The sequence below is a fragment of the Carcharhinus amblyrhynchos genome, chromosome 19 (assembly GCF_965287045.1).
Source record: "Carcharhinus amblyrhynchos chromosome 19, sCarAmb.v2.hapA, whole genome shotgun sequence".
Classification (NCBI taxonomy): domain Eukaryota; kingdom Metazoa; phylum Chordata; class Chondrichthyes; order Carcharhiniformes; family Carcharhinidae; genus Carcharhinus; species Carcharhinus amblyrhynchos.
The window spans coordinates 9,340,577-9,353,041 of record NC_137342.1 but is presented as its reverse complement, the minus strand read 5'-3'; the positions used below and the strand labels follow the sequence as shown (position 1 = coordinate 9,353,041).

Sequence of the window (12,465 nt, the reverse complement as noted above, 5' to 3'; positions counted from 1 at the left end):
GCTCTGTCTCTTTCTTCCCTCCCTCCCTCCAATTGCATTTTTCTTTTATATGGGGTAACAAAGACACGTGTGTTTGTGGACTTGGTGTACAACATGCTCTGGCAGCTTTCACTTCTGCTCTGAGATGGCTGTTGGGTGGTGTGATGTAACGTACCTAAGAAAATATCAAAGCATTAATCACATTGGATGATTGAACTTGTTTTTCGCACATTGTATTTGTAACCTGTTTGCTTCCTTCATACCACCCATTCCAAATTTTTCTCCTTTTTGGTTCCAGTTGTCCTGCATCAGTGTACATGTTGATCTACCCATAGCTAATGGGAGGATTTGTGCACATTGGTTTGCTTCTAATTGCCATTCTCCCAATTGGTGAAGTGCAAAGTCAGAACTTGACTCTTTTTCTCACTCTGCGTTTCTTAATGCACAGATATGATTTTTTAAAAATACAAATAGTAAGAATCTGAATTTTTTAAAAACACTGAATTGCTGGACATAAATTCCAATGTAGGATATCATATTGACTTTTTTTGCACAAGATAGAAATCAGAAGAGGCTGTACTTTTTGATTAAAACTAGATGGACTTGCTACTGGTTTTAAGAAAAGGGTTTTGTTGAAGATAGTTGAAATACTAAATTCTTGGTTATGTTTTAATAAATCGTAATGAAAGAATTGATTCATGCAATATCACTTCCTGATGAAATGGTGCAGTAGTTCTGTTTGGTTTGCTGCCTGTATCACTTGTCAGTGTATAGCAGCATTTATATTCAGTTAACTGGAATTATGTTGGAATTTGACATTTGTGCAACTAACACTTTTACTTACATAATCTAATCTGTTATCCTCTGGTGCTGTAACTTTTTTGTAATCTTTGTAATGTTCTTGTCTTGTCCCCAAAATCTATTTCTTGAAATAACTCTTGTTTTTCTGACTCTTGGCTGGTTTCTGTCTAGCTGCATGCCCAGTTTGTGTCTCATCTCCTCTCGTACCTGCCCACACAGAGTAGAATAACAGACCAATGTTTCATGAAGGTTCAGTTACTCAAACTACAAGAAGTATTAAGCTGCCCACCATTCAGCATAATTTTAAAGTAGTTTACTTTGACTTGAAATTTATGAAAATACGGCAGGTTTACACATTAGCAGATCTCTAATGATGCTGCTCATGAATAGTCTGGAACCTGGATAACCTAATTAGAGTTGTGACACATTTTATTATTAGTGTCACAAGTAGGCTTGCATTAACCCTGCACTGAAGTTACTGTGAAAATCCCCTAGTTACCATACTCCGGCGCATGTTTCACATTGTGCAATGTAAAAAAATTACTTAAGATATATAATTCGAGAGTCTTAAAGATGTTTTGCACTTCATTGATTCTGAAAAGGTATGGACAATACATAAGATATAAAAACCTTAGAAAATTGTTGAATCTGCAAGGAACTTTTCTCGTCAAACCACCTTACCCTAACAGTGCTTTCCTTTTTGCTATATTTCATCATGCTGGATTTTTTCCCAATTTTTACTCTAAATAGTTTTATATTCATTGTTGCAGCCCTGCACTAAGTGGGACAAAAGTGAAAAAGGGAGGGGGTTTAAATCTCCAGAGACAAACATCTGAACTTTTGCTAGTCAGGTCTGGTTAATGATGTCTGCAATGTCTGGTTCAGATCACCACCATAGCTATTCTCCTGGTTTACGTTTGGTCAATTGAATGTGTTTGGCAATTATTTCAGCCAGTGGTTGATTTGTGCCCTGCAGGTATTTGAGTGACCCCATAAACCTCTTTTGAGCTTGAAAATTGACAAAAAACCCAAAATATGATTGTTTCCATGTAAAATTGCTGCTACACCACCATATTAACCTTTTAGCCTTGAGTTTCCTCTTCCTTTTGAGTGAAATTTAAAAGATATAAGTGATAAATGTTTTAAAATGCAAATTGCATAGGTTCATGGCAGATTATACATTTGGCAAGGTGTATATGAATTTGAAAGAGAAACAATATACTTTTAACATTTAAAATTAAAGTTTATTTATTAGTTACAAGTAAGGCTTACATTAACACTGCAATGAAGTTACCGTGAACTTCCCCTGGTCACCACGGTCCGGCACCTGTTCGAGTCAGTCCATCTAATCGGCACACCTTTCAGAATGTAGGAGGAAACTGGAGCATCTGGAGGAAACCCATGCAGACATGGGGAGAATGTGCAAACTCCACACAGTGACCCAAGTTGGGAATTGAATCTGGGTCTCTGGCGCTGTGAAGCGGCATTGGTAACCACTGTGCCCAAAGTGGAAGGCTATCTCACATTTTTTGTTGTTTTTGCGTGGATTAGTCCACGTTTTTCCTTTCATTTACTAGCAAGGACATTGATGAGAAACATCAGGCTTAAGGTTCTATCAGAATACCAACTTGTGGAAATCTTTTCTGAAACATAATGAGAATGATACAAATATGTGACATTAAATTGAATTCAAATCTACTTCCACATGGAAAAGGTCAGTATACAAATTTGTCAGCCTTTACCATTTTCCAGGAGCTGGCTCGCAAATTCTATGAAAATAAATGTTGATACTAAGGTTCGGAGTTGGGCTTTTCTACCCTGTCTAAAAACAGAGATTGTGTTCGTTGTGTTGAATGGTTGGACTCTGCATTAATTCTGCACCTGAATTTGACTTTTGTTTTGATGCCACCCCCTACCGTCTGCTGCTCAATGTATGTAATCTTTCCTTATTTTGTGGTTTTTGGAAATATTGTAAGTGATTAGAGAGCTGCAGAGGAATTGATTGACTTAAATTTCTCTCTTCTCTCACCAGAATTACAATATTGCTGCCACGTCAAGCATGTTTTAAACATTACAGCTAGAAATGTAATTATCTGTGATTTGACTTATAATTTTAAATATATCATTCTGGCATGTGGTCGGTTTGCATTAAGAATCCAAGTGAAAATATATACAACGAAACCGCATTACTGTTGAATATTGAGTTATTGCAACTTCAATCAATGGGATGTTTTCTGTTGGAGGTTGTCATATTGATTTCATTTAATGAATTTCATTGAAGTGTACTAGTAGTAAAATTTCATTTATTTTAATTTGAAAGTACTAGTTTTACAATTATTAAATCTCCTGGATTTGGTTATTTCGTATGTATCTGGAGAGAACACTAGGAGTTACGTAGTGTAAGATGAAGCATTGGTGAAAAGGATCTATCACCAGTGACTGTTATATTAAAAGCAATCTCAGATAATTTAAACTCAATGTTTTGACCTGTTTTTTCCCTTTTCCTCTGTGCCTAAAATACTGATGTGGAGATGCCAGCGTTGGACTGGGGTAAACACATTCAGAAGTGTCTCAACACCAGGTTAAAGTCCAACAGGTTTATTTGGCAGTAAATGCCACTAGCTTTCAGAACGCTGTTCCTTTGTCAGGTGAGTCACTCACTCCCCACTCACCTGATGAACAGCGTTTCGAAAGCTAGTGGTGTTGACTACCAAATAAACCTGTTGGACTTAAACCTGGTGTTGTGAGACTTCCTAGAATACTTAACCAGCAAATTGAAGCTATTAGCAATACTGAAACCATATTTACAGACTGGTTGAGTAATTTACTTTAATGTTGTTTATAACTCAGGAGCCTCTTTTGGACATTGTGTGTAAGTTTAAAGAAGTTGCACACTATTTTGTAGGAGAAAGAAAGCAAGCAAAAAAGTGATGCTTTTTAAAAATTGAAAGAATGTGAAGCATGTAATTTTAAGCCCAAGGTCAAATTGGGCACATTGTTTACTGTCGAGTATTGAACTGTCAGGATCGGGTGGTGTTTTAACATTGATTGTATTTAGGTAATCAAATTACGCTTTTTGTTTCAAATTGATTTGCAATTATCCATGACTTTTTAAGCTATATACTTATGTATCAATTTTTCACTGCTGTCAATGCTTGGGGACAAAATCACTTCCATGTTGGATAAAGTAGGAAGTGATGCAGAGTGAACTTAATTTTATTATGCTCAACAAATACTTAATCCCAATCCAGAAAAGGAATTCCTCAATATCCTGAGTGCCCAGTTTAGTTCCCAAATTAAACATGCCTGCAGCCTCTCTGATACTTGTTCAGTCTGGACCACTGTAAAACTATGGGCAGTTTTGTGCTCTGGGTTGAGACTGTCTTAATTTATCATAAGACCATTGTGACTGACAGTGTCTGGCCTAAATTTAAACTCTGGCCTGGAGGATAAAAGGTCAGATTGTAATCCAACTGGTCATTCAATTCCAATAACATGTCATAGATTGAGGGTTTTCTGACAAACCATGTTTTTCTTGTGTTTGCAAAGCTTAGATATGACTGATCAGTAAAAGGATCTCTGTTATCACGTCTATTCAGAATGAGGAAGCCACTGATGTACTAATGTGCCCTTGCCATGGAGTGGTAAGACAGTGGTTATGATGCGGAGATGCCAGCATTGGACTGGGGTAAACATAGTAAGAAGTCTCTCAACACCAGGTTAAAGTCCAACAGGTCAATTTGGTAAAAACAAATATACGTGACATTCGGCCTCTGATCTTTGGGTAAGCGTTCTCCAAGGCAGCCTTCACGACACTTGACAACGCAGAGTTGCTGAGCAGAGACTGATAGCTAAGTTCTGCACACGTGAGGATGGCCTCAACCGGGATCTTAGGTTCATGTCACATAAGAACATAAGAAATAGGAGCAGGAGTAGGCCTTCGAGCCTGCCCCGCCATTCAATAAGATCATGGCTGATCTGAAGTGGATCAGTTCCACTTTCCCGCTTTCTCCCCATAACCCTAATTCCCCTGTCTATCAAAAACCTATCCACCCGTGACTTAAATATATTTAGCGAGGTAGCCTCCACCACTCCAATGGGCAGAGAATTCCAGAGATTCACCACCCTTTGAGTGAAGAAGTTCCTCCACAACTCTGTTCTAAATTGGACACCCCCCCCCCCCCAACCCAGGCTGTGCCCTCTAGTCCTGTTATCCTTTCTAAGCGGGATGAATCTCTCTACCTCTACCCTATCCATCCCCTTTGTTATCTTATACGTCTCTATAAGATCCCCCCTCATCCTTCTAAACTCCAATGAGTACAGACCTAGTCTGTCTGGACTCTCTTCATAGTCCAACCCCCTCATCTCCGGTATCAGCCTACTGAACCTTCTCTGCACTCCCTCCAAGGCCAATATATCCTTCCTCGAGTGCGCTGACCAAAACTGCACACAGTATTCCAGCTGCGGCCTCACCAGTACCCTGTACAGTTGCAGCAAGACCTCCCTACTTTTATATTCTATCCCCCTCGCTATAAAGGCCAACATTCCATTCACCTTTTTGATCACCTGCTGCACCTGCAGACTGGGTTTTTGCGACTCTTGCACAAGGACGCCCAGGTCCCTCTGCACCGTAGCATGCTTCAGCTTTTCGCCTTTTAAATAATCCCTCCTACTATTATTTCTGCCAAAGTAGATAACTTCACGCTTGCTAACATTATACTCCATCTGCCAGGTCCTCGCCCACTCGCTCAGCCTATCCAGATCTCTCTCCAGACTTCCCACGCCCTCCACGCTATTTGCTTTACCGCTCATCTTCGTGTCATCAGCAAACTACGTCACCCTACACTGAGCCCCCTCCTCTAGATCATCTATATAAATGGTAAATAGTTGAGGCCCCAGCACTGATCCCTGGGGCACTCCACTAGTCACCAACCGCCGACCAGAATAGCACCCATTGATACCAACTCTCTGCTTCCTATTAGACAGCCAATCCTCTATCCATGCTAACACCTTACCCCCAACTGTGTGCACCCTAACCTTCTGTAGCAATCTTTTATGAGGCATCTTATCTATCTGTAATCCCCACGACTTGCCTAGACTTACAGACTTTCACTCCTTGTCCTGTCTGGAGACAATACACTTTTCTTTAACCTGTGCTTAACACTCTCTCCACTCATGTTGCCTGTACCTTTTTAAGACTTGATTAGCAATAAAGATTCACATTCCAATCGTTATTCTGTAAATTGAGTTTGGGTCTTTATACACCCTGTTTATAATTAGAACACTCACTCGACGAAGGGGCAGCCAGTACTCTGAAAGCTGGTGCCTTTTGCTACCACATAAACTTGTTGGACTTTAACCTGGTATTGTAAGACAGTGGTTCACGTGGAATGCTCCGTATATGGCAAGTTCCTGACCTCTGCTAGTTACTAGAGAGGCAATCTTTATAGAAGGAACAAAAGACTTGGTGATTTACACCTGACCAGATGGTCAGATTATTGATTACCACACAGCTTCCTTTCATTGTATAAACTTTGGCACCATTCCACTTGTGCAAATTTCATAAATCCATTTCTCCCTTTTTTTTTTGCCCCAGTTCTTCAGGCACAAAATTGAATTGCTGATGAAGTTCTGTTCTTCCAAAGAAGAACTGGAAAGAAATGAATTTGAGATGATTGCAAGATAACATTGGCTGCAATTTGATCTTCTAGAACATGAGCCTTGACGCAGCATCTATTTGGTTCATTAACAAATGCAGTGTTTTGACAATCGCTCGTTTTGTCAATTATTCCATCATGCTTTACGCAAAGAATTCTTTGGCAACTGTTGAATCTTGTCCTCTGCCATGTGCTTTTGACTCATTTTTCATCAGCCATATTTGAAAGCCTTGTCAAAGTTTTGTTTTATCTCTTTAGGCAGTTTGTATGACAAGGTTAGGCCCTCCACCACCAAGTAATTTTTTTGAGTTGATGTGCCAGTTTATCTTGCTCCAAGTTCATTCTTTGAAACTTGGGTCATCCTCATTATTGATATCTGCAAGATCTCTGAGCTGAATGCTTCCCTTTCTGTACTTTTAAATGCAGCCTGACTAGGTCACAGTTTCAGCATATTGATTTGATACTGTAACCTGTCTTTTGGTTAATATCTCCAGATTCGTCAGAGTGCCTCCTATCTTTCTTCCTAATGCTTTATACTTGCATTTGTCCTTCATGTGCTGCTGACCAACCCAGGTTAATATCCCATTGAGCTGTCTTTGTAAGATCTTCACTGCCTCTGTAAGATCTTCACTGCCTCTAAATCTGCAACTTTTTCTTTGTTACTCATCTATGTCAGCACAGTGAACTTTATTCTGAGCTTATAAAAGACGTTCCAAGCGTAACCTGAAACTTGGATGCACTTAAAAAATCTAATTTGTGCATAATAGATTTCTCCTGTATTTCCTTAATATAGAGCATGTTAAGTAAAAGTTCTGTTGTTGTGCACTCTGAAACATGATGTGTTTTTATGACTTGAATTTAAAGAGTTTGTAATGTCTTTGTGGCTTGAATCTGAAGTTTTGCATGACTCTCAAATAGTCCCATATAAAAAAAGAATCAGCATTATAAAGATCAAACTGAAAAGCAATCCCAGACTGATAGGATAAAAGCCCTCCTACAGCTGTGAAGGCCCTGTGTGAAATTATTAGGAAGTCTTCAGATTTTAGTGGATGAGTCCTTGGCACAGATTGTGCAAAGGCCAGTCATCTGATGACCGATTATGTGAAAGATGTCAAACTGGTACAGTATGAATGCTTATCTGCCTTTGAACAAATAAGGACAATGCAGATGGAATGATAATTTGTATATGACTGTGTGATAAGTTGCATGTTGGAGTGCCATGGTAATGGGAGTCCAAAAGAAACATGCCCAGTTATCAAGCTCCGGCATCCCTTATACTTTTCTGTTTCACCAAAAGTATTTAATTTTTGTTAAAGGGGGAGAAATTTCTGAAATTTTGAACGGCATTTCCTTTTAGTCGCATTTCAAACATTCGCCAAATTTGTGTTTCCAGGTATATGTCTGCCTATGGAAAGGGTGCAAAGTATACAACACACCATCTACTAGTCAAAGCTGGCTGCAGAGACACATGCTTACACACAGTGGAGACAAGCCCTTTAAGGTATTTGTGAAAATATCTATTGCACATTTTATCAAAACATGGCTTTAGAATGCTTGTAACTTTGCACAAAATGCCTATCACGTAATGTAGAAATGCAGAACTGTTTTGTTTGGCATAAATGATAGACTGTAATTGGGTTGAAATGTGCCTTTGGAAAAGAGGTGTTACAGGTAATGGTTGAATTTAGTGTTGCCTTTGGGCTCTGGCCAGTATATCTGCAGCATGATGTGTAACTGGCAGATTGATGCTGCCCATTACACATCTGTCCAGGTTGCAATTGAGTGACCCACAAAGGAGTTTTGCGCCTGAGCACTTGAGTGTGCATAGGAAACAGAGCTATTTTTATAATTCAATCAGAACAGAACTCTGAGATCATTTTCAAAACACACTTTATACCAACCTGGAGTTGTACTGTTGATTTGATTTTTAAAGGTTTATTTTATTAGCATCACAAGTAAGCTTACATTAACACTACAGTGAAGTTACTGTGCAAATTCCGTAGTTGCCACACTCCGGCATCTGTTCAAATACCCAGAGAATTTAGCCTGGCCAGTGCGCCTAACCAGCACATCTTTTGGACTGTGGGAGGAAGCCGGAGCACCCAGAGGAGACAATGCAGACATTGGAAGAACTCAGAGTCTCAGCAGTGCATCCCTGCTTTTGTATTCTCGTCCTCTTGAAATGAATGCTAACATTGCATTTGCCTTAATTTCCAAGCCAACCTGTAAGTTAACCTTAAGAGAATCCTGAACTAGGACTCCCAAGTCCCTTTGTACTTGAGATTTCTGAATCCTTTCCCTATTTCAAAAATAGTCTATGCCTCTATTCTTCCTGTCAAAATGCATAACCTTACACTTGCCCATGTTATATTCCATCTGCCATTTTTACCCACTTTCCTAACCTGTCCCAGTCCTCCTGCAGCTTCTTCAATACTACTTGTCCCATCACCTGTCATTGTTTCATCTAAAAATGTGTGAAAATATTTCTTGATTTGATTCTTGAATGATCTCCCTTGAATTTAGATTCTGGATTCCCTTGTCTGAGGAAATAATGTCTGTATTTACACACTATGGAATATACCTTTTATCATTTTGACCAGGAAACAATCACCCTGAATTTTCTAATCTGTGCTCAGCAAGAAAGCAAAAGCATGTCTCCATTATAACTACTACACACAAGCCTCCCAAATTTGATTATTTTAATTCTCCAGTTTTATGAAGTATTGATGCAAAGCAACTACCAAATTTCAATCCTCACTGTTTTGCTTTAAAGAATCGTGTTTTTAAAGCATTTTTTTCATGATCACCAATTATCTCCAAGTCCTTTTATAGTAATTAAGTAGTTTATGAAGTGTATTTCTTGTTGTAACGTAGGAAATGTAGCCAGTTTGCACTTGGCCAGCTCTCACAAAGAGCCATGTGATGATGCTTTTGTGACATCGATTGAGGGATAGGTATTGGCCCGGATATGGGGACAGGCTCCCCTGCTCTTCTTTGAAGTAGTGCCTTGGAATCTTTACATCCACCCTAGCAGGTAGATGTGGCCTCAGTCTGATCCAAAAGAGAGCACTTCTGTCAGTGTAATTTTGTGCTCAAGCCCTGGAGTGGGTCTTGAACCTGGAACCTTATATTCAAGAAGTGAGTCTGCTACCAACTGAACTGGGTTTTTGGGAGCATTCATTTTGTCTTATATAGGTAGCTGATTTAGTAGATAATTTCATGAAAATGAATTGGCACCCTGACAGTATCTGGCATCTGCAAAACCAATACCCTCGTGCAGTTAATTTACATCAGAAATGTGTTTCTTCAAAGATTTAAAATTTAGTTGGGATAGGGTATCATATTTCCCAGCTATTCAGGCTATTTATGCAACAGCAGCAATTACATTTGCTCCACATTCAGCTTGTTATAAAAATGATTTTTCCAATGATTAGCTCTTGATATGAAATATGACCTTTGCTGCTGTATTTCCTTTCAGTGTGTTGTTGGTGGATGTACTGCTAGCTTTGCGTCGCAAGGTGGCCTTGCTCGTCATGTCCCTACACACTTCAGCCAACAGAACTCTGCAAAAGTTACTAGTCAACCGAAGGTTAAGGAGGAGTCACCTTCTAAAGCAGTTATGAACAAGCGAAGGAGGCTAAAGAATAAACGACGGCGCTCACTACGTAAGTTGTCATATTTCTAATTCTTAAATCAATTTCTCTGCATCCAGTAACTTGTGGTCATGAATTATCTTGTTTGTGCAATTTTTTTCTCAAAGGCCATTGCATTTTTTTAAGGCTGAGTTAGATCCCTAACTGATAAGGGAGTCAAAAGTTATGGACGTGGAGAGGGAATTAGAGGGCATAGTCAGTTAATGGAGCAGACTGTTACTGTATGTTTCTCTATGAATGTATAATTCTGACAATTTTTGTATTCGATAGTTGGTAATTGATCTAATTCGAAATTTAGGATGCATATAGATAAATGTGTCTTGGGCCCACCTTCCACAATTGACTTTGATTTTGATTTTGTCCATGGGAATGATCTTTACTTCCGTTGTAGCTGTACATGATGGGACTTGGGTGGTATGTAATTTCAGCCTAATTACTTTTGGACGTAGCATTTCCTGCAGTTTGGCCAGTGTAGGAAATGAAAATATCCTGAGCGGCAGACGTGCAGAGTTGAAGACAGGTGAAGCAAAAGGAGATTTAGTGTGGATGTGAATTTTCTTGGCCTGATAATTCCATTCTGTCTCTCTCAATCCACCCTTCTTATTGGTAGACGCTCTACAAGTCTTGTTACAACCAGGTAAGGGATTGAATGGCTCCCCCCTTTTTCCCTCCACTTTGGCCACTATAGGTTTTTCTGATTGCACAATGTTGCACTTGCCATCTCAAATCTCGTGAACATCCGCTGTGACCTGACCCCAATCAATTTTCATGAACCAAAGTAGGATTGGAAAGAGACCTGGTACTTGAAAATCCAACGGATCTTTGCATTTGTGTCTCGTAATTAAAGTACTTTCAGCAATAGTTATGAAGATGTTTGCATCAAATATTAATTTTTAATTTGTCAGCTGGAAACATGATGATCATAAAAAAACAGGCAGGTATGTTTTCTTGAATTTAACAAGCAAGTTTCATAAGGCCGTAACTTCGTTGGAGTGACCAGTATCGAGAGGGATTCCCTAGTGCGTCTTTGGGGTCCCCCTCAAATCCAGCAGTAGGAAACCAGGAAGTTACAGAACATTGTATTTATACCAATTTGGGTTAAATAATAAAGTACACACCTGACTTCTCCATGTGCATGTATGCATGATCTGGGAGTTCACACCACCTATAGACTACAGAATAGGGGAGAATAGATTGGCCAAATTAGATCTTATAAACAATGAAAGAAGTTTGCAGTTCACGGCTTGGCTGTTGACACTTAAGGTTTAAAGATGTGGATGCCAGAGTTGATTCTTCTCCTGGAGAGACAGCTGTGGAGTTGTTCTTTTCTTGAAAAAAATGTCTTTGGGGATTTGAGATCAAGCCAAATTAGCAGACAGGGTCCAAAGACAGAGAGAGAGAAGCACAATCTCCACTTAACTGCTACTAAAGTTCTGTTTTGCTGAGAAACCCACATGCTAAAACCACACAAAAGGCTTGGCTGGTCATGTGATCTCTCTCCAATTGTCCATAATCCAAACATAATTGCAGATTCTAATTATAACATGATTAGATCACTTGGAGTGCTATCTTAAAATCAAGATGTTTTGTCCAAACAATTAGCCTTTGATTAATTTCCAATTAAGTTTTTAGGTGATTTCTGTAAATATCTTGTCAAATGGCAGTAAAGTCTTTTATTGCCCCCAAGTTAATTTTATATTGGTGAGTTTTGCAGACTTGCCATCTCCTCTCCATAAGATTGAAATGGGAAATGCATAATGGTGTAAATTAGACATGCCATTATGATGCATGTTAAATTCACTTTAGTCTGTGTCACAAAAGGCCACTTTTTAAAAGTCTAGTACCTGTTTCCAACTGATAAATTAATAAATTTGATTTAAGCACATCTTCAAAACAATTGTTGGAAATAATTTAACTTACGAAGCACAGATCACAGACCCAACACAGTGGCTACCTAAAACAAACTTTCCAATGATCATTTAATTGGGATACTGGTGTTGCAACAGAACACTTGGAAAAAAGTAAAAGACAATGAACACAATGCAAGGAAGATTTGTTAGAATCATAATGTGAATGAAGGACTTCGATTAAGTGGAGAGGCTGGACTTGTTGAGCTTGTTTACTTAGAACAGGGAGGGTTAAAGCATGGTTAAATCAAATTTTTAAAATTGTTTTGTTTAGACTTCACAAATAGGAGAAGCTATTTACGTCGGCAGTGCTGGCAACAACGGCACAAATGTAAGGTAACGGTGTTTTGTGAATTGTGTGGAAGTTTTAAGACATGCCCGCATGGAGCAGATTCCACGTGGCAAATGACAAATATAGCAACCATCACACCCATCCCTGGCAACATTTTTTTTGCTTGGCACATAAAT

The 12,465-nt window shown here is 39.0% G+C and overlaps 1 protein-coding gene across 4 annotated transcripts in view; it reads left to right on the top strand.

The window, feature by feature from the left end:
- The window catches only part of LOC145355300 (zinc finger protein AEBP2-like), a 76,618-nt gene that overhangs the window by 30,969 nt on the left and 33,184 nt on the right, over positions 1-12,465 (top strand). For all 4 annotated transcript variants that reach the window (XR_013888951.1, XM_080207226.1, XM_080207225.1 and 1 more), the window contains exons 3-4: positions 7,831-7,938; positions 9,916-10,102. Coding sequence is in view for 3 of the 4 variants with exons in the window: in XM_080207226.1 (XP_080063352.1) it covers positions 7,831-7,938; positions 9,916-10,102 (295 nt within the window). In the remaining variant the exon portion in view is untranslated. The remainder of the gene's footprint in view (positions 1-7,830; positions 7,939-9,915; positions 10,103-12,465) is intronic.